The sequence below is a fragment of the Eschrichtius robustus genome, chromosome 12 (genome assembly GCF_028021215.1).
Source record: "Eschrichtius robustus isolate mEscRob2 chromosome 12, mEscRob2.pri, whole genome shotgun sequence".
NCBI lineage: Eukaryota > Metazoa > Chordata > Mammalia > Artiodactyla > Eschrichtiidae > Eschrichtius > Eschrichtius robustus.
In genome coordinates, this window is record NC_090835.1 from 35,945,707 (window position 1) to 35,967,740 (window position 22,034).

Here is a 22,034-nt window from a genome sequence, read left to right on the forward strand (position 1 = left end):
GACAGTTCTATTTCTTGACTGGCCTTTGAGGTCAAATCTATAGGTGTATCTTAATTATGCTTACATTAAAACAGTGTAATTTAAACCCACTATTTTCTTTTTTCAGCTTTTCTATACTGCAGTTCTCGTGCTCTGCTATGTTATTTATTTCACAAAGTTACTGGGCTCCCCAGAATCAGCCAAGCAACAAGTTCTTCCTGTCTCCAGAATGACAGATATGTTACCCAATATTACGAGAAGTGGAGTAAGTAATGTATTTTGTCTGTTATCATTTTAATCACAGATGCTAGTTATCCTTGAGGGAAAGAAATGACAACCTTATTGCTTATTGTTATAATAATAAAGATAATTTGATAACTCATGTCTATGGAGTGCTTGTTATGTGCTCAGCCAGGGTTTCTAAATCTTGTCACTATTGACAATTTGGGCCAGATAATTTTTGTTGTGGGAGCTGTCCTTTGCATTGTAGGATGTTTAGCAGCGTTCTTGATCTTTACCCACTAGATACCAGGAGGTACCACCCCCGAGTTGTAACAACCAAAAATATCTCCAGACACTGTGGAGTGTCCCCCAGGGGACAGAATTGCCCCCAGTTGAAAATCACTGTGCCAGCCCCTGTGCTGGATGATTTACATACCTTATTTAATGCTTATAACAACTCTTTGGGGCTGACATTATTATTTCTATTTTAGCGTTGAGGAACTGAGGCTTAGCAACTAAATTACCTGCCCAAGGTGAGGGTCAGAGTGAGGACAGGAGCTGGAGTGGCATGAATCCCAGCAGAGCACAGGGCTCTCACCACTGTGCTCACTCTCTCTGTTCTGCTGCGTCTCTTGGTTTTTCCCGGGACTGACCTCCAGCACAGATAGTCTGGAGGGTGCTGACAAAGCAGGGAGGGCCCCTGCAGAGTTCCTTCGCCTAGTGTCAGGCTGCTCTCTCAGGTGATCCGCTTCCCCACGTAGACCATTGAGGATTCCAGAGGCTGATGTATCAGAGCAAGGCATAATCTCTTTCTACTCAACCCTTCAACTTTCAGTCCATTTGACTTTTATCTCCTGACTCTCGTGGGGTCAGTGCTAGTGTCTCTAGCCCAGGAGCCGTGCATGTGATGTCTTACCACATCGCCTCTGCACAGATGCTCTGTGACCTGCTCCATCTGGGCTGATGCACTTTCCCTTTTTCTCGTACTTATTTGCTTTCTGGATGTGGTGCACTTAGTTGAGGTAAGGCTTCAGCTGGACTTCTCCTTATATATAGCTCTTTTGTGATTACTTGAAAATGTAATAAAGTATTTGGGACTTAAGTCTCAGAACTTAAGGAATCTTGTTATGCAACTTTTCAAGAAAAACGAGAAATTATGTAGCAAAGCCAGGTATGTTCTTATTTGTTAGATGAGAGTTCTCCATTCTGATCAACTAGATCTTACCTTTAACCTAAATCAACATGACAGTTTTTGGATACCATGGTGCCTTATCTTCAGGCCTAACAGATCAGGACTCCAGATCACTTCTCTTGCCTGGAGCTTCTGCTCCCTGCCCACAGAGCGGGTCTGAGAGTGCAGAAAAGTCCCCCTCCCTGAGCGCTCCCCAGGGCCCACCTGTACCAAGCCTGGCCAGCTTTTCATACTGGACCAGCGCCTGCACCCAGCAGTATTTTGGAAAGGAGCGTTTTTACTGTTAATACAGGCAAAGAGAGAGAGGGTAAGGAAAAGAGTCTGACAAGTGTGTACTTAACCCTGTGACGGGCTCAGAACTCCAACCTTCAGTTTCCTTATCTGTCAAATGGGCATAATAATACCTCCTTCCTAAGGTGGTTGTGAGAGCCAGATGAGATAGGGCATATAAGGTGCTTAACACTGTGGCCTGGCATGAGTGCACATCCATACGTGACAGCCCACACCATCACCAGCATCTCGCTGCTGCTCTGAGAGCAGGAGTAGCTCCACTCGAGCATCCTAGCCAGGCAGACACTGATGACATTGCTGAGAGCTCAGCGGTTTCACCTGGCAGTCTGTCCCAAAAGTACCCATGCTCATGTTGTCAGGACAGAAGTCTTGACCTTAAGAAGGTTGGGTGTACCTGTCACACACGATGGTGGCAGCGTTCCTGCTGACAGAACACAGCCCCTGCTGGGTGTTCTCTGGGATACAGACACGTAGGAAGGTGACTGCTTAGCCTCAGGGAGCTTCCTATGCATTTGGGAGGCAGTAGATACAGATCTGAAGCCTGCAGGACTCTCTCCAGACCTCAGGGTCCTCACTTTTAAGGTGAGATTGTTGGTCTACACAACCCCTTAAAGACTTACAGAATTCTGTGAAAGTATTTGAACTTTGACAAAGAGCCGTTTATAATAACTGCCATTGACTACACACTTACTCTGCGCCCGGCCTTAGGCTAAGTACTGTACTTGGACTTCTGTCCTTAATCCTCTTAGTAACCCTATGAGGTAAATACTATTGTCTCCCATTTTACAGGTGAGAAAACAGAGGTTCAGAGACATTAAGTGACGAACCCCAAATCACACAGCTGGCTTTGGACCCACTTCTCTCTAACTTCTGTCTGTGGAAAAACCTTAGTCTGTGTGTTTAACCTTTATGCTATGAAGCCTTCCAAAAGAAATTGGCTTATTGCCAAAAGTAATTATTTATTTACTTAAAGATTGGGAGATTACAGGTAGAACAATTCATTATTCAAGTTTACTTTTTTTTTTCAAGTTTACTTTTTTAAAGAGAAAAGAAACGAGCCAAATCTGAATGCAGTGGATGACTACACCAGCGACATGCCTAACTCGACTCTCCAGAGCAGCTTTCTGCCCTGGGGGCTCCCTCCTACGAAACTGGTCAAAAAATTGCATTCACAATCAACTTGACCAAATTGGGAGATATCTTGCCTCCTCTTATAGAATTCCATCTTCTTTTTTTTTTTTTTTAATTAATTAATTAATTTTTGGCTGCATTGGGTCTTCCTTGTTGTGTGTGGGCTTTCTCTAGTTGCGGTGAGCGGGGGCTACTCTTCGTTGTGGTGCGTGGGCTTCTCATTGGGGTGGCTTCTCTTGTTGCGGAGCACGGGCTCTAGGCGCACTTGCTTCAGTAGTTGTGGCTCACAGGCTCTAGAGCACAGGCTCAGTAGTTGTGGCGCGTGGGCTTAGTTGCTCTGTGGCATGTGGGATCTTCCCGGACAAGGGCTCGAAACCATGTCCCCTGCATTGGCAGGCGGATTCTAAACCACTGCGCCACCAGGGAAGTCCAGAATTCCATCTTCTTTAATGTTACTTATTTAGCCTTAAAATAATGACATCTCAAATAACGGCTGCCTTTTACATCTTTTCTATTCTTTGACACTTCTGAGTGATTTAATATGAGAGATCAGCTAATAGTCAAGTAAAGCTGAGGAATTTAACACAGCAAGCATGTACTAAGCAGTATCCTGTCTTAAGCACTGTACCAGGTGCCCTGAGCGGGGTCCCTGTGCTCAGAACTTGCACTGTGGTGGGGAGATAACATGTGTATTCTGCTAACTACACTGTGTGTCTAGTGTTAACAAGATAGAAGCACAGAGAAAGAACTGATGAATTCCATCTGCAAGTGTCAAGGAAGGCTTCATGGAGGAAGCTGCTTTTGAGCCGGGCCTTGACGCCTGGGCGGGCAGAGGCGAATGTGCACGTGTGGTAGAAATGAGCATTCGTGGCTGTAGGAAGGAAGAACATTTGCTCAGGGCCTGTTATGTGCTCATCACTGTGTTGGAATTGGGATTGCAGAGATGACTGGGTCCTTAGGTTTGTTGGACAGCTGGGGAGGGGAGAGGTGAGGAAGCAAAAGGGGGAAGGAGGTGATGGCGTGCTGGTCTAGAGCCGGGTAATAATGCCCTCAGTGCTGCCGAGTGCAATTCAAGGGCAGTGGAGCCTAATGAAAGGTTTTTGAACAGTACCATGGTCTAATTGCTGGTGTTGAGAAACTTACCATCTGTTACAGATTTATCATTTCTAGTTTTCTCTCATTCAATGCTCATACCAGCTCCAGGAGATAGGACTTCTTATCCCACTTTGTAGGTGAGAAAACTGAGGCTTAGCAAAGTTAAGTATTTTGCCCATGGCCTTCGTAGTCCATAAGTCAGGAGCTGTAGGGAATTCCCTGGAGGTCCAGTGGTTAGGACTCTGCGTTTCCACTGCAGGGGGCATGGGTTTGATCCCTGGTTGGGGAACTAAGATCCCACATGCCGCCGTGGCCCAGCCAAAAAAAAAAAAGAAAAAAAGGGTAAGGAATGGGACTTCCCCAGTCTCACCCCTGGGTCCAGTGGGTGAGACTCCATGCTCCCAATGCAGAGGACCTGGGTTCAATCCCTGGTTGGGGAACTAGATCTCGCATGCATGCCGCAACTCAGAAGAAGCCATCATGCCACAACGAAGATCCCTTGTGCTGCAACTAAGACCCAGCGCAGCCAAAATAAACAACAACAACAAAAAGTAAGGAGCTGTAGTTTGAGCCCCAGTCTCTGAGCTTGACTCCAAAGCCTGAGCCCTACCATGAGGAGAGAAAAGGTTGGAAGAAGATCAGGAGGAGGCAGTGGCAATCATCTATCACTTTTCAAGTGATGAGGACAGTGGAGGGTGGGTGGAAGCGGGAGCATGGACGAAGCCAGGGCAGTCGACAGCCCTGGAGCGAGAGGGAGAGGAAAGAGTGCTGTGTGGGGTGTGGAGGTGATGGAGGGCAGGGGACAGGACCGTGGCCCTGGTGACTCTTGTCAGTGTGGTAAAGATGCAGCTGGTTGGACCATTCTGAGTCAGAAGAGTTTGGGAAGTGGAAGAGTGACTCAGGTTAAAGCACAATGAGCCCCTGAGTTCTGATTCCAGACTTTCTCTGGAGGTACTGCCCATCACCTTTCCCCATCCGTACCTCAGTTTCTCCATCAGTACCGGGAGGGAGTGGAATGGCTTGTTGGTCACGGGATTCTGGAGAAATTCACAGCCTGTAGACCAGCTCAGCAGCTCAGCAATACCAACCTAGCTCTTGGGGAAGAGGCCTCTTTTGACCTTCCCAAGTGACAAATCCATTCAGAACAGAATGATAAAAGCCCGAAGAGTGCTTCTTTTTCTACCACTTAGCAGGTGCCTCTGAGAAGAAACCCAATCTCTGATCAGACTTCCTGCCTCTGTGTCCTTAATGAGCATTTTGGAGTTAGTAAGCAGTGTGGCCATTCCTTCCAAACCATGGGTCCATTTAAATTGAAGGCATTAGGAGAAAGGAATGCTCAAGTATAAGCTTGAAGATCAGATGCACTGTCATGATTTCACTCTCCTAAAGAACTTTTTATTTATTTTTTTTTAAAGAGCTCAGCCACCTTCCCAAATCAATTCATAGCCTAACAGCAAGTAGGCTTCACAAAAGCCTTGTGGGCCCGCTGTAACTGTTCATTTCCTTTGGAAAGAGCACAGTTACTGCTTTGCAGATCACACCCCTCGCCCCCTCCAGAGGACCACCTGGCATGGAGGGGGCAGACTGTGAGAGAGAGAAGGTGCTGTACCCAGGCTCCCCTGAAGCCAACTATGGGCAGGATCAGTGTACGAGGATGACATGGTCCACAGTGCCCCCTAGTGGTATAGGGAGGTCTGGCGCTCTTTGTTCTGGGGAAAGGAAATGCCCAATTTCCTTCTCACTGAGGAAAATTTCCTCCTGGACTAGAGCTACCCCTGGCATTCAGCTCCAGGTCCAATGATGCACTGAAGTCAGTGTGGTTTGGCAGGATTCAGAACTGTCCTCCAAATCCGGAAGAAAGGTTCTGAAACCAAAGGGTGAGGAGATTTGAGGACTGGAAATGACCCTTGCTTTCAAAGGGTACTCTGGACTTGCCCTGTCCTAAATGGTAATGTGGACAGGGCAGTGTGGCTACAGAGCATTTGGAATTGAGATGAGCTGTAAGTGCACTCAATACACACTGGATTTCAAAGAATTAATATAAAAAATATGAAATGCTTCTAGTATTTCTTTTCATGTTGCAATGATCGTATTTGGGGTCAAATCAAATATATTAAAATGAATTTCACCTGTTTCTTTTTACTGTTCACTGTAGGCTGCTAGAAAATTTAAAATCATATATATGGCATACATTATATTTCTACACAGATGGGCTTTGGGCCAAGAGCAGGGGCCCATGTGACTGGGACAGGTTCTACGCCTGCCTTTGGGCCAGCTTCCATAGCTAAAGTCGACCTTTTAGAGAGGTGAGGTGGGCTTGGCCTTGTGATTCACCCCTTTCCTCCTAAATAGCCCCCTGAAATCCCACCTTTCAAAAGTCATCAACTGAGTTAATAAGAACTTTCCAAAATGCAGGTACCCTGAGAATAAGAACCTAACACCTAAACTGAATATTCTGGAATCCCAGGATGCCTTCATGTTTGAGGAGGGGCCCCTAGAAGGAACTGGGAGGAAGTAGAAAAAAAGAAGTCATGTCCAGCTAGCTTGCCCCTCTCCTGCATTTTGTGGTCAGCTCTCTGGCTTTGAGGCTACCTGTCTCTTACAGGTTGACCTCTGCCCTTCCTAAGCATTTTCTTCCTTCTTACCCTCCTTGTCCCTAGGAAATGGGCGGTTTGGTGCTCCCCCTGAGAGTTTTAGAAGAGCCATATCAGAAGTTTGTTTTTTGTTTTTGTTTTCCTTTTCTCTGTCGTTCCAATTCTATGTGGTTTAACTGACCTGGAAGGCCTTACTTTCTTTTGAAATATACAAGCCAAGCTCGTATGCTTTCTGTAAAGGGACCCTGGCTGGCTAAATAGAGCACTAAGATGTACATTGAGCAGACTTTGCCCTGCAGCTTGGCATGCTTCAGACGTCTTTTAAGGAAAGAACTGACTGTGAGCTGTGTGTGTTCCATGTGGTCAGCTTACTCTCTGGGCAGCAGCAAGGGGACAGCACAATTCTTCAGGGGTCTCAGTGAATGAATCTTGGGCAGGCCCTACAGGGAGGCTCTTCCACCCAGAGACTTTGTCTTCACATTTAGGAATGTAAGTTTTTTGCCAGTATTTGCTGGATGTCTTCTGTGTGCTTAGCAGTAAATGAAAAATTAGTGGGGACTATCCAAATTGGGATTTAGAGACCAAACTGAGTTTGCCTCTCATGTAGTATTATTGTATTCTTAGACTTGGAATACCTGGAGTTTTTGTTTTGTTTTGTTTTTTCTTCTAGGCTTTTGTAAATTGGGAAGAGGCTAAATTGACTTGGAGTTTCTTCAAACAGTCTTTCTTGAAACAGATTTTGACAGAAGGTAAGTAAAAGGTCTCTCTGAGCAGTCAGGAAGCCGAAGTATCAGCCAGGGGATTCCATAGAACTGCTGATTGCCTAGATGCAGACCACCTGCTGCCTAGAGCCCCCAGGGCAGAGGACCCTCAGAAATGGGAGTTTTTTAAACAAGGAGAGGAAAACTAACATTTATTTAATTTGATACTTCAGTTGTCTAATTTAAATCTCCCCACAGCCTTGTAAGAAAGATATTGTCCCCATTTATTATGGATGAGGAAACTGAGGGTCAGTGAGGTTACATAACTTCTGCAGGAATGAGGAGCAATTTAATTTGAATCCAAGTCTAACTCCAGAACCCATGTTAACAGCGTTTAAACAAATGTATTATAAAAATATTATATCAATTACAGAAAGTTTGGAAAATACAGAAAACTATCTGTAATCTCATTTTCCTAACTTTTTATACACTTCTTTTTCTGCACTTTTTAAGAACCAGGTTTTTCTCATTTTATTTTCTTTAACAATAAAATTCACCTGTGGGATAGTTTGGTCGGCCTTCCAACTTCTCGGGACTTTCTAGTTTAACAGTGACAGAGCTCTGAAGCAGAAGGCAAGCCAGGAGCTGAAAGTATATGTAATTTTTCTATATATATGTATTGGTTTATTTATACCCAGCTTTAGTTCAAAGAATGAGATTGGAGGTGGCTATAAGCTGCTGAAGGTAGTAGTTTCTCTCTATAAATTTCGTGTGTCTGTACATCTATATATCTATTACTGAACGTGTTTCTAAATCTTTTCAAAAATTATCTTTTAATTACGAAAATAATATAACCCCATTACAAGAATTTTGGAAAATAGAAAAGTTTCCTATAAGTCTAGTATTCTAATACAAACATCATTATTATTATCTTGTTGTTTTTCCTTTTCCACCTTCTTTATTTTATTCATTATGCTTCCAAAGGGAAGTAACTCCCCCTAAGCCTCACTTTCCGCATATATGAGTTAAAGGATAGGACCAGGAGGCGCCTGAGGGCTCCCTGAACTTTGAGAATGGATGTTTCTAGCCTGAGCCCATAACGCTGCCATTACAGAAGTGAAACTGTTCATAGGACTTCTGGAGGAAGTAAAGGTCAGAAGCCTTCAGAGAGCTGAGTGAAGGTGCCTTAATGCTAAGTTTCTTGAGAGCAGCGAGTGTGCTGTTCACCACTGTCTCCGTGGCACCCTGCCAGGCCTGGCACATGATAGGTATTCAGCAAGTATTTTTTGATAAAGAAAGGTACTGTAGTGAAATTGTATATTGTGATAGTTCCCATTATTGTTAGAACAGGCAAAACAATGGAGGGAGTTTTGGGGAGGGGTGATACTTAAATGCACTTTTTTTTCCTCCTGAAGTTTAAAGGACAGTTTGAATGAGTTGAGGAATGGTCCTAAGTTGGTTGCAAGCAGTGGCCCTAAGTTGGTTGTCTGGACTGCAGTGGCTAGACGTGTTTGCAGTGGCAGGTATCAGCCACACACTCAAGCCTCCCAAGCTGGGTCTGCTCCATGGTTGGGCCGTCCTGACCTGGCTGGCAGAGGGCCCTTAGGGACTTTCCAGGGCCTCCCTCTCTGTGGCTGTGAAGTAAGGAAGGGGCTTGACAAGGACACCCAGATTCTTCTTCTCTAAAAACTACAGCTCTAAAAAATTTGAAATCATTTATTGTTATAGCAAAAATGTGTGTGTGTGTATGTGTGAGTGTATATAGTATATGTGTGTGTATGTGTGTGTGTATGTGTGAGTGTATATAGTATATGTGTATGTGTGTGTGTATGTGAGTGTATATAGTATATGTGTATGTGTGTGTGTATGTGAGTGTATATAGTATATGTGTATGTATGTGTGTGTATGTGTGAGTGTGTGTGTATATAGTGTATATGTATGTGTGTGTATGTGTGAGTGTATATAGTATATGTGTATGTGTGTGTATGTGTGTGTATATAGTATATGTGTATGTGTGTATGTGTGAGTGTATATAGTATATGTGTATGTATGTGTGTGTATGTGTGAGTGTATATAGTATATGTGGATGTGTGAGTATATATAGTATATGTGTGTGTATGTGTGTGTATATAGTATATGTGTATGTGTGAGTGTATATAGTATATGTGTATGTATGTGTGAGTGTATGTGTGAGTGTATATAGTATATGTGTGTGTGTATGTGTGAGTGTATATAGTATATGTGTGTGTGTGTATGTGTGTGTATGTGTGTATATAGTATATGTTTATGTATGTGTGTGTATATAAATGCTGTTACTTTCTGCCCCCACATTTCCTAAACACTGTGTGTCAGGTGCTGAGAATACACAGATGAATGAGGAACAGGCCGTGGCCTCAAGGAGCTCATTCTCTCCCCAGAGACACAGGCATTTGTGTGGTTAACTCTGATACAGGGCTGTGAGGGGCTGTACTTGGAAATGCCAGCTCATTCGCCAGACATCTCTTGAGTGCTGTTTAATTTCCTGGAGCTCTGCTAGGCAGCCAGGGGCACGGAGATGACTGAGACATGGTTCCTGCCCTCAGGGAGCTCACAGAACGTGGGAGGGAGAGGTCTTTTGTGCCAGAACCCAAGGAAGTCCCTGAAGAAAAGTCATTGCAGGTGGTGAGAATACCAACAGCTGAGGCTGGGAACACCGGCCCAGCCTGACTCAGAGCAGCTGGAGGGGCTAAAACCTCCATGTAGGGTGTAGCAGAGGATAACAGTGTGATGGTGGGAGGTGGGGGTGAGGTTGGTGAAGGGAGGCCAAAAAGATAGCTTGGGGTAAGTTTATAAAAGGCCTCAAGGGCTTCCCTGGTGGCGCAGTGGTTAAGAATCTGCCTGCCAATGCAGGGGACATGGGTTCAAGCCCTGGTCCGGGAAGATCCCACATACCACAGAGCAACTAAGCCCGTGCGCCACAACTACTGAGCCTGCGCTCTAGAACCCACGAGCCACAACTGCTGAGCCTGTGCGTCACAACTACTGAAGCCTGCGCGCCTAGAGCCCATGCTCCGCAATAAGAGAAGCCATCGCAGTGAGAAGCCCATGCACTGCAACAGAATAGCCCCCACTCGCCGCAACTAGAGAAAGCCCGCGCACAGCAACGAAGACCAAATGCAGCCAAAAATAAATAAATAAAATAAATAAATTTATAAAAAATAATAATAATAAAAAAATAAAAGACCTCAAATGCAGAATCAAGGCGCTTGGACTTTCTGCAAACACTACAGAGCCATTCAAAGTTGTGAAAGCAGGGATTGACTTAAGATCTGTATTTGCAAAAGCTGGAACTGTTAGTGGTGAGGATGGAGCAGAGCAGAGCAGAGATATAGATGGGAACTAGTGCAGTCCCTGAGGGCCCGTGCCTGGGAAGACTTGCAGAGGTCCCTGCCACAAATGCAGTGGCTGGGAGATTGTAGGCAGGGAAGGGCTTGAAGAGGGACTTAAGATCACATTGCTTCTCGTCTCTTAATATTGCTTTCCTCTTTGAGCAAGTTGCTAGGAGGTGAGAGTTGGCCCTTCAGAGCTATGGACACTCTTCAGTGCCCCACCTCCATAGTGGTCAGTGCTTTCCACTCACAGATAATAAGAACATTCATGGAAGTTGGGGGTGGGGAATAGGGCTCTGGGCTGGTGTCTTCACCTTGAAAGCATTGGACTGTCTTGAATTGTGAACTTGGGCTCCAGGGAACTGCCAGCCTCCACGGAGCTTTATCCACCCAGAGAGGAAACTTTTGATGAGTCTGTGCACTTAATCATGGACCTTTCATTTCACAGAATTTATGCTCAGATTATCTGACCTCCCTGAAAACTTGAGATAATCATTTTCATCATTAACATTTTAGTAACTCCTCATACTTTTTAAAAAACTTATCAGACCGGTTTTATTGATTTTTGTTTTTTTGTTTTTATTTATTTATTTATTTATTTATGGCTGTGTTGGGTCCTCGTTTCTGTGCGAGGGCTTTCTCCAGTTGCGGCAAGTGGGGGCCACTCTTCATCGCGGTGCGCGGGCCTCTCACTATCGCGGCCTCTCCTGTTGCGGAGCACAGGCTCCAGACGCGCAGGCTCAGTAGTTGTGGCTCACGGGCCTAGTCGCTCCGCGGCATGTGGGATCTTCCCAGACCAGGGCTCGAACCCGTGTCCCCTGCATTGGCAGGCAGACTCTCAACCACTGCACCACCAGGGTAACCCCTGTTTTGTTTTTAATTTAACTGGTTTGGAAATTTGTTGTCAGTAAAGCCCCCTGCACTTTCCAAATTGTTATTATTTTGAGATTATTTGAAATCAACATTAGGACAAGGAACATGTCTTCAACTGATTACTTAATTTTTCTTCTTTGAGAGTATTTACCAACTGGAAGAGATGATAGACGATAAAAGAAAAGGAAAGAAGAAAATACTGTACATTTGAAATGCTAATTAGTTTGCTTTTCCATTTACAGGCGAGCGATATGTGATGACATTTTTGAACGTGTTAAATTTTGGGGATCAGGGTAAGATGAAATTCTGTATTGTTTTAATTAAAGATGAACTATTAGTAGACACTTTCTCATATTTTTCTCTGCAGTTTGATACATTTAATGAAAAAATGAACCTGAAGATTATTTTTTAAAAAAAGATTATAAGAAATGAATCCTGAAGATTAAAAATTGTAGGTCTTTATAAGTATATATTTGACTATCCCCTCTCATGTGACGTGGGTGGCAAGTTCTCTTTTGAGATTCTCTGCCCTTACCCTGCTTTCTGCAGAGCTCTGGTGCTCATTTTGGGGGCCAAAGGGTGCTAAGGGAAAAGGGAGCTCATTGCAGTCACAAAGATTTGCTCCATGTTTGTGTGGCTAGATAGGTCTTAATATTTTTTCACACTTATTTTTGAATATAATCCCAAAGTAGTGGAAATAAAAAGAAAAAAAATCAACTTGGCATTAATGACTTTTATAAAAACATGCTGGTGATGGAAATGTTCTGTATCTTGACTGTATCCATGTCAGTTGTGATATTGTGCTATAGTTTTGCAAGAATTTACAGTTTGGGGAACTGGGTAAAGGGTACGTGAATCTCTCTTTTCTTTCTTACAACTCCATGTGAATCTATAATTATCTCAAAAACTTTAATTTAAAAAATTAAATTAGAAAAAATTTTAATGGTGCTATAAAAATTCAAATAGAAAAGCCAATACGATTGTTATTTCTTCCTTTTTGTTTTGTAGGCGTGTATGATGTAGTGAATAATCTTGGCTCCCTTGTGGCAAGATTAATTTTCCAGCCAATAGAAGAGAGTTTTTATATATTCTTTGCTAAGGTGCTGGAGAGAGAAAAGGATGCCACACTTCAGAAGGAGGTAGTCTTGGTTCTCACGTCACCATCTCCCAAGTGAAATCTCTGTCTATGCGCAGGATAAACAGACAGAAACGTGGAACTATCTGTTCCCCTCTGTTAGATCTGAAATTTTCTTCTCGTTTTCATTCTTCTATCACATTGTGAATGATGGCAGGACCCTGAGCTCACTTCTTCTTTCACAGCCTCTCCTTTCCCCCCTGACCAGCCCTTCTTTTTCACCCTTTGTCCTTCTTTGTGACCTTATTCCTGTCCCAGCCCTCTCAGAACTCTCTGCGGCTGTCCCCAGTGCAGCGAGCGCTGACCTCCTTCCATGGTCTAGTCTTAGGTGTAAGAATGAGGTTGCCTCCCCCATCCTCAGATTCTCAAGTACAAAAGATGAGCCGAAGGATGCAGAGACCGGGTCAAGCCTAACTGAGGGTGCAGGGAGGAAAGCATGTGGGCATTTGGTCCCGCTCACCAACATGCGGGTTTAAGGTCTCGCTCGCTTAAACAACTTAAGAAGTTGTTTAGCTTCTTAAGCACTGTGACATGCCCAGAGCTCCATTCTGACTCTGAGAATCAATATACTCCGGCCAGTAAAAACAGAAGAGATTTTAATCCTGGAGTATTTGGTTGTAGAAACTTCCCTTTTCCTAGAACCATTGAAAATGTCTGTCTTAGAATTAGAAGCAAGCTAAGTCGGCCTCTTACATCTCTTAGAAGACATTTTGCAAAATGCAGTTTATGCACAGTATTTCAAAATGAGCTAATCTGGTTCTCAGACTGATTTAGGAATGTTTTCCTAAGTGTAGATTCCAGGAACATCAGGGTTTGGAGTTGTTTGTCAGGAGAAGCACGCTGACAAAGCTAGCTAGCAATGTAAAAACTCATCCATTTAAGAATAAATGTCAGAGGGGGAAGTGAGTGTTTCCTAGGCAACATTTGAGATAGTTTATCCTAAATGAGTTAAAAACTAACCCTCCCCTGCACTGCCTAAGGAGGTACACTTTGTCTTTTTCCCTCCATTCTAATTGACATAGAAACAAACCCAGGCTACAGAAAAGCAGTGATGGCCCTCAGCAGTTGAAAGAGTGATCTGTAAAACAGCAAAGGGAGAAAGTCAGATGTGAAGTTTTTCTTTAGCTCATGATTCATCCCACTTCCTTCCCTCTCCCCCGGCCCAAGGAGGATGTTGCTGTGGCCGCTGCGGTTTTGGAGTCCCTGCTAAAGCTGGCCCTGCTCACTGGCCTGACCATCTCTGTTTTCGGCTTTGCCTATTCTCAACTGGCTTTGGACATCTACGGAGGGGCCATGCTTAGCTCAGGATCAGGTATGCACAAGAGGTTTTTCCAGATCTGTTCTAATTTCCAAACCGAAATATTTAGAAGAGTCTTACAAAATTCAAACACACGACTGACATGTGTGTCAGTGTAGGGAAAATTGCCGGTAGCTGGGGCACCTGAGGTGAAACCAGCTCAGGGTGCAGTTGGAGCTTTGGCACCAGGTCGATCAGTCCCGCAACCTCACTTGGAGCAGTTGTTATGAATCCTTGGCTTTCCTCTCAGCCCTAAAATGTGTTTTGCCGATTGCTTCCCTGTGCTCCCTCTGGGGTAAGCGAGGAAGGCAGAGAGCAGGCTCTGATGAGTCTCCGCTTGGTACTAAACACATCTGAAGACAGTAAATGCCACATAAATCTCACGGCCTGATGCATAAAAGCCTCCGAAGGATAACCCAGAGCCATTTGCAGAGAATGAAATTGATCTCGGCAAATAAAGTGGTATATTTAATCCAGTGACTCTTGGGTTTTGAAGGAGAAAAGTATTGAATGTGTCTAACTTTGAAACACTTGGTGCCCAGGCCACTGGGCGTCTCACAGCATCGCTGGGCCCTCGGAACTTCACCAGTTTCAAAATGCGCTGGGTCGTGGGGTGGCAATCCATTTGGAGTGTTTCATCTTGGGTTTAGCAAAGATGTTTTTAATTCCTCAAGTCACTAGACAAGAACCCTGAAGACTTCTGTCTGCTGCCCTATCTCAAATGTAAAGGGCCTTCTCCAGTGCCATTTTACAAGGTCACTGGCATGTTTTAGTCTCCACTATAATGGGCCCAAACTTTTAGTATTAGGGGAAGAAGGGCCAAGTTTCTGCTTGACAGCAAAGGTTGTTAAGTTTGGAGAAACACCTGCCATGAAACCAATGACGTGGTTTGCTGCTGCCTGGGTCAGGCAACTGCAGGGAGGCCCGCATTAGGAAGCCATTAGCAAGTCAGTGTGCAGAGAGCGAGACAGGCTATTTCACAGCAGCTCTGCCCCTTTGGAAAGGTAGTCACCAAGGAGCAGCCTTTGTAATGCAACCACAGGACAATGCCACGAGGAAAGGGCTGTCCCATCCATGTAATGTTCACTTGCTGGATTCGTTAATCATAGAAGATATATCAACAAACCATTGTCATTGTGTGGTCCTTTTACTCAAATGAGATGCTGGTACCAGTCTTGAGAATTTAAAAGGGTCAGTGTTAGTTGATTTCTAAGGTAATAAATTCTATCTCTGATGGTTTATGTCAGAGTCATTAATAATTTTATTTATTTTTTATTTTTAATTTATGTATTATTATTTCTTATTTTTGGCTGCATTGGGTCTTCGTTGCTGCACGCAGGCTTTCTCTAGCTGCGGCGAGTGGGGGCTACTCTTCGTTGCAGTGCGCGGGCTTCTCACTGCGGTGGCTTCTCTTATTGTGGAGCACGGGCTCTAGGCACGCGGGCTTCAGTAGTTGTGGCTTGAGGGCTCAGTAGTTGTGGCTCACGGTCTCTGGAGCGCAGGCTCAATAGTTGTGGCACACGGGCTTAGTTGCTCTGTGGCACATGGGATCTTCCCGGACCAGGGCTCGAACCCGTGTCCCGTGCATTGGCAGGCGGATTCTCAACCACTGCGCCACCAGGGAAGCCCCAGAGTCGTTAATAATTTTAGACTCAAAAAGGTATCCTCTCTGTCTCATCTTCAGAGAGAGAAGAGTCTTGAGAGTGGTCTGGTTTCTCAGTCTCTGAAAAGGATGCGTGGTTTGGTGTAGCCGCTGCAGGATCTTTAGGACCCTTGTCGTCTCTTGCCTGGCTCAGGCCTCCATCAGCATCCCTGTCCTGGCAAGGTCTTCCAGCATTTGTCTCCTCATTGCAACTGCTTCTCATTTTGACCAAACTTCCAGTTCTCTGTGCCTCTGGGAGGGTCATTTTGTCTCCCCAGGGTGCCTGTCGGCTTTCCTTCCTTTGTCTACACTCCACCCATCTTCTCCTTGCCCTACTCCTGACTCTTCGGACTAGTGCTGCATATCCGAATGCCTTTCCTGTGCCAGAAAACATTAACACTGCTGCTCTCCGCCCCCCACCATAGTCTTTTTTGTTCCCTTAAAACTACCTCACAAAACTTGACTTTCTCCAGAAAGTCTTACTGAATCAGAAAAGAATGGGAACTTTCCATGCCTCAGCCCAACCACTTAGTTTTGAAAGTGGACCTTGCAATGCTGCTGTCCTCCGTTGCCCCAGTTGCGTGTTGGTCTTTTTCCTCACCTGTGAAGTGGACTCACCTATGACCTGAAGTGGCCTCTCAGAGGCCTCTGTGCTGCTGTCTCCAAATGTAGGACTTGGACGCACCACAGGCAGGCTTTCGTGGGGCACTGTGGTTTTGCTTTGCATTACTTGGCCCTAACCCTGTATATAATTAGGGGCTTTGGAAGTGCTCTGAGACTTTTCTCAGAAGTCTTTCTCATACCTAGCTTTTCCATCCTAAAGAAAAATACATTCAGTGAACTTCCCTGAGATTTCTCACATTTATCTCTTAGGTGCTTCTCTCTAGCCCTTTCTTTTACTTTTTTTTGTCTGGAGAAGGAAGGATTTATTATTTGCAGCAAGTAAGGAGAACACTTGCTTTCCCAAAGCAGTGTCTTCTCTTTTATTTTTTAAAATCTTTTTTTCTTCTCAATCCCCTAATATTAGTTTCCTAGGGCTGCGATAACAATGTATCACAAACTGTTCAACAGAAATTGATTGTCTCACAGTTCTGGAGGGAAGAAGTCTGAAATCCAGGTATCAGCAGGGCTGTGCTGTCTCTGACATCTCCAGAGTAAGCATCCTTCCTTGCCTCTTCTAGCTAATGGTGTTGGCCGGCAATCCTTGGCTTGGAAATGCGTTAACTCCTATCACGTGGCTGTCTTCTCCCTGTGTGTCTTCACATTGTCTTCCCTCTGTGAGTGTCTGTCTCTGTGTCCAAATTTCCCTTTTTTATAAGGACACCAGTCATAATGGATTAGGGCCCACCCTAATGACCTCATTTTAACTTGGTTATCTTTATAAAGACCCTGTTTCCAAATAGATCATACTCTAATAGATCCAGATAAATCTATTAGACTTCAAATTACTTCAGATTACTTTTGAAGGGGATATATAATTCAAGCAATACTACCACTCACTTCAATCCATAGTTTAAAGTTCCATCCACAAATTCCCCAATTCCAACCTCTTTCCCCAAAATTGACTCAAAGCACTTCTACTTGAATCACCGTTTCATGCAGGAGTTTTGTGTCCTCCACATTGCAAAGCAGCTCACTATCCACCTTCAGATAGACTCACACATGCCGTCAGCTTTCAGTTACCAAGTGAGAGGTGCAGGTTAGGAGAGGAGCCCCGCTCCTCTCTGCCAGAGAGAGGAGGATGGAGAGAAGCAGGAAGCACACTGAGCATAGCCTCGAGCCACTGCAGGGCAGAACCTGGTCCCTGCCTCCTTTGCTGGAGTCATCCCACAGCTGGGGTGGGGGCCAGGCTACTTTCTGCAGCGACTTGGAGAATGAAATGCAACAGGATACGGTACAATGTGAACCCAAGAGAGGGCCATCAGGGCTGCCCTGTTAGTAGTCCTTTTGTCCTTTTTGATGGCCGTAAAACTATTTAGGGTCCCCATGACACAGGGATGTTTCATATTAAGCAGCTTTCATACACCAGGAATAAGTTTCAGATTCCGAGACTCTGGAACTCCCCCCGCCTTTCCCTTTTCTTTTAGCAGTTAAGTTTTTTCGTTATTGAGGTCTAATTTACATAAATTAAAATTCTGTCCTCTTAAGAGCACAGTTTGGAGGCTTCCCTGGTGGCGCAGTGGTTAAGAATCCGCCTGCCAATGCAAGGGACATAGGTTCGAGCCCTGGTCCGGGAAGATCCCACATGCCGTGGAGCAACTAAGCCCGTGTGCCACAACTACTGAGCACACGTGCCACAACTACTGAAACCCGCGCGCCTAGAGCCTGTGCTCTGCAACAAGACAAGCCACCGCAATGAGAAGCGTGTGCACCGCAACGAAGAGTAGCCCCCGCTCGCTGCAACTAGAGAAAGCCCGTGTGCAGCAACGAAGACCCAATGCAGCCAAAAATAAATAAATAAAAATTTAAAAAATGCGTTAAAAAAAAAAACGAGCACAGTTTGATGAGTTTTGACAAATATCTACACCCATGTAACCAACATCCAGATTAAGATACAGAACATTTCTCTTACCCCAGAATGTTCTCTTAGGACCCTTTCCAGTCAACTGCCCCCCTCCAACTCAGAGACAAGCACTTCTCTGATTTCTGTTACCATAGATTAGTATTGCTTTTAAAAAGAATTTCATATAAATGAAATCATACAGCATGGGCACTTTCATGTTCGGCTTCTTTCCCTCAATATAATGTTTTTGAGATTCATCCATGTTTTTACATGCATCAGTAGTTTTTTTTCTCCTTGACTGCTGAGAAGTATTTCTTTGTGTGGCCGGCCCATAGTTTGTTTATCCCTTCTCCTGTCGATGGTCACTTTGGGCTGTTAGGAATAAAACTGCCATGGATGTTTTTGTACACATGTTTTTGTGAACACATGCATTTGTTTCTGTTGGTTGTACACCTAGGAGTAGAATTGCTGGATCATAGGTTAAGTACATGTTTATTTTTTTAGAAACTGCTTGGCTGCCTCTCAGTAATGACCCTCTTAAAAGAGGGGATCAGGGAATTCCCTCGTGGTCCAGTGGTTAGGACTTGGCACTTTCACTGCTGAGGGCCCAGGTTCAATCCCTGGTTGGGAACTTAGGTCCTGCAAGCTGCACAGCTCGGCCAGGGGGAAAAGAAAAAAGAGGGGATCCGTTTCATTTTAAGGCTCCCGATTTTTGTTAGCAGATCTTCCCAAAGCTTGTTAGTTAGCTGTAGAACCACATCACTTTGTTTTAGGAGAAAATAACTTTGCAGGCTCTGATTCTCCCTGCAGAGTTGTGGGTGTTCTATCTGTGTAGTTTCCTGCTGCTCCTGAGCCCTGGGCTTCTTCAGGGCCTCCTCAACTAAGTTTCTCTTAGCATGCAGGGCCACTAGTGTCCCCAAGTGCTCAAACTAGCAGGCTTCTTCATGCTGATTTAAAAAGTGAGATTTGCTTGCTGGCTGGATAAGCTTTTAGTTGTTAGGCAAGAGATCTGTACATTTATTCCTAGTTGTCCTTTTGTTTTTAGCTGTTTATTTTAGTCAGTACTGTAGAATGCTGGGAGTCCTTCCAGATAGTTAAGACCATAGGCTCAAGCATGCATCTGCCCACTGATGACATCAGCAGGGCTCATGACCCAGCTCTGGTGTTCTCTGACCAACCAGCCGAAGTGAGGGAGCCCGTGGGCCTCCCGTTTGGGCTCTGGAGTCTCGGTGGGTCGTTTCCTTCCAGGTCCTGTCCTGCTGCGTGCCTATTGTCTTTACGTCCTCCTGCTTGCCATCAATGGAGTGACCGAGTGTTTCACATTTGCTGCCATGAGCAAAGAGGAGGTCGACAGGTAGGTAACCTTAAAGACGCACCTCTAATTATGGCCTTCAGCCAAAATGAAGTAACTTCTTTCTTTTCATTCTGAACATGCATTTACAGAAGGCTCCTTTAGAACCAGGAGTGTGGTGCCTTCCTCAGGCACCATGCAGTAAGTCCTCCCCATGGTAGGGCTGGGGGCAGCAACTGCTCCTCGCCTCCCTTTGTGAAGGGAGAAGCCTGGGCCCTGAAGGGTTGTGTTAGTCCAGGTTGGCAGAGGCAGGCACCAGACAAGGTCCACTCCTCCACCCACCTCCTTGCCCAGTGCTGCGATGGGTTACCAAGGAGCTTCTTCAAGATGCAGATCTATAGAATCTGATTTGTAGGTCTTGCAGAATCTCAGGGATCTGTGACACCTCTCCTCAGAGAAAGGCCCAAGTGCACATACAAGTTTTGCCACATTTTTTCCCATCCATTGACCCCCAGGTCAGGACCTCTGCCCTGGAATTTCAAGCAGTAGTTTTTAACACTGGTTATGAGTCACAGTGCCCCATGGAGCTTGTTAGAAATGCAGATTCCTGTCCACCCTACTCGCACCACTCTCTCTCCTACCACGCCTACAGAATCGGCAGGCCCTGAGCATGTGAATGTTTTTTTAAAACTCCTCAGTGATTCTGACGTGAACTCCTGGTAAGAGCCTCTGACCCACACCTAGGATCATTGATCTCTTGTGTCCCAGATGCCAAAATTAGCAAGGTGGTATCTGAAGACATCACTGCAGAGTGCAGTTGAGGAGAAGGATACAACTGATAGGGACAAAGAAGAGAGAGGAAGAAGAAGAGAGAAGGGGTGGGTGTAGGTAATGGGGCGAGTGGCCCTTGTTATCCCTTTGCCCCTTGAGGTCTGGGTTCCTCGGGGGTTTCACGCTGCCTCTGTAGTGCCCTGAGTGCTGTTGAAACCCCTCAGAGTCCTGGTGCGGGGGTAGGATGGGAAAAAGGTACTCAGAGAGTTGGCGAACCCTTCCTCTCATTCAGAGCAGCCTCTGTCTGCTTCCCACTGGGGCCTGTCTCACAGAGGCTTGGTGACCTTGTATGCTACACCGTAGTTGAGAACTGGAGTCTAGGGCAGTGGTCGCAGCCCAGACTGCTCAGAAGTTCTGGCCCCCTCCCATACCAGCTGAACTGGAATTTTAGGAACTTGGGCCAAGGAGTCTTTTATTACTCAGCTTCAGGAGATTGCTGATGATAGATAGCGAGGGCCTTAGGAACCGCTGTCTCAGACCAGCTTTCAAAGTGAAAACTGCATTGAACACTGTGACCCAGTGCATATTTGGGTGTGACTGAAAGGAAGCTTCCATGAAGCAACAAGTACCCCAGTTACGCACAGGACACACTGATGGTTTTTAATTCTGTTCTATTTCATTCTTTAAACTGCCATGTCATGACCCACTAAATTGATTTCCCAGCCTACTTTTAGGTCACAACCCATAGTTTTCAGATGGTGGTCTAGACATGGTTTTTACTTCAGACAGTTAAATTTATACCTATAAACCGCTTTGAGTGTATGTTTTTTTTTTTTTTAGTGGATAAAATGTTCTCTAAGTTTAATTTTGAAGTACTGTGTTTCTACTTGAAAGGTGCTTCTAACATGAAATAATTTAAAAATATAATTTAAAACATACTAAATAAGGCACTGAGGTGTAGTGGAAAGAGTTCTGGACTGAGAATCTATCTCTTTGAAGGGAATTTTGTTATAACAATTTCAGCATTAGTGTTGAGGGGGAGAATCAACACTAAGCCTGATTAAAACATTAAGAATACATATCTTGCAACAAATCATGGGGGAATATAGACAGTGGCTGGTTGCTTTGGTTTCTCTTACATTGCATTGACCCAAAGAAAGCAACTTTTTAAGTTATTTGTAGTAATGGGATCAGGACAGTATATTAAAATCTGGAAAATTGTTTTCATGGTATTAGTAGTCAACAAAGAGAAAAGACAGGGCCTTGTTCTCATCTGAAGTAACTCACTTCCCCCAAGAGTAAAATGTGTGTGCCTTTAAGCATGGTCTCCATGTTTGTATTAAACATAGCAGCCCCCTTTCTGTCTGGGCCCCTGGCCCCAACCCTCAGTCCTGTCTGAACACAGGGAGCACCTGGGCTCATCACAGACCCCAGCATTTTTTCCCTCTCTATGAATTTAGCCAGACATAAAACGGTAGTAAGAATTTTTATAGTAGAATTGAGCAGCTTAGTTAAATGTTATGATTGATTTACCTTGTACATTTCAGATTCTGAATTGAAAAATATATACTGATGAAATCATGGCTTTTAGTTAACTACCTACAGGTTAATCAGTGTTTTTCTAAATAAAAATAGGGGATTTGGTTGGATGTGAAATATTAGAATGTCCATTGAACTGCAGGTTGGTTTTTTGTTAATAACCTCATAATAAATATAGCATAAAATTGATGGCTTTTACATTATGCTCCACTGAAGGATTTTTGTTGTGTTTTGTTAAGGATATCTCATTTTCTTTTGTTCATCTGACAAATACTTTTTGAGCATCTACTCTCTAACAGGCATTTCTTTAAGCTCCAGGAATTCAGCAATGAACAAAAGAGAAGAGATGCTTGCTCTCCTGGAGCTGACAGTGGGGAAGGCAGGTAGCAAACAAGTAAATAAGCAAGAAA

The 22,034-nt window shown here is 44.6% G+C and overlaps 1 protein-coding gene across 1 annotated transcript in view; it reads left to right on the plus strand.

Moving 5' to 3' along the window:
- The window catches only part of RFT1 (RFT1 homolog), a 36,917-nt gene that overhangs the window by 11,614 nt on the left and 3,269 nt on the right, over window positions 1-22,034 (plus strand). The window contains exons 6-11 of the mRNA XM_068558718.1: window positions 107-244; window positions 7,175-7,253; window positions 11,689-11,739; window positions 12,455-12,585; window positions 13,749-13,893; window positions 19,272-19,377. Coding sequence (XP_068414819.1) covers window positions 107-244; window positions 7,175-7,253; window positions 11,689-11,739; window positions 12,455-12,585; window positions 13,749-13,893; window positions 19,272-19,377 — 650 coding nt within the window. The remainder of the gene's footprint in view (window positions 1-106; window positions 245-7,174; window positions 7,254-11,688; window positions 11,740-12,454; window positions 12,586-13,748; window positions 13,894-19,271; window positions 19,378-22,034) is intronic.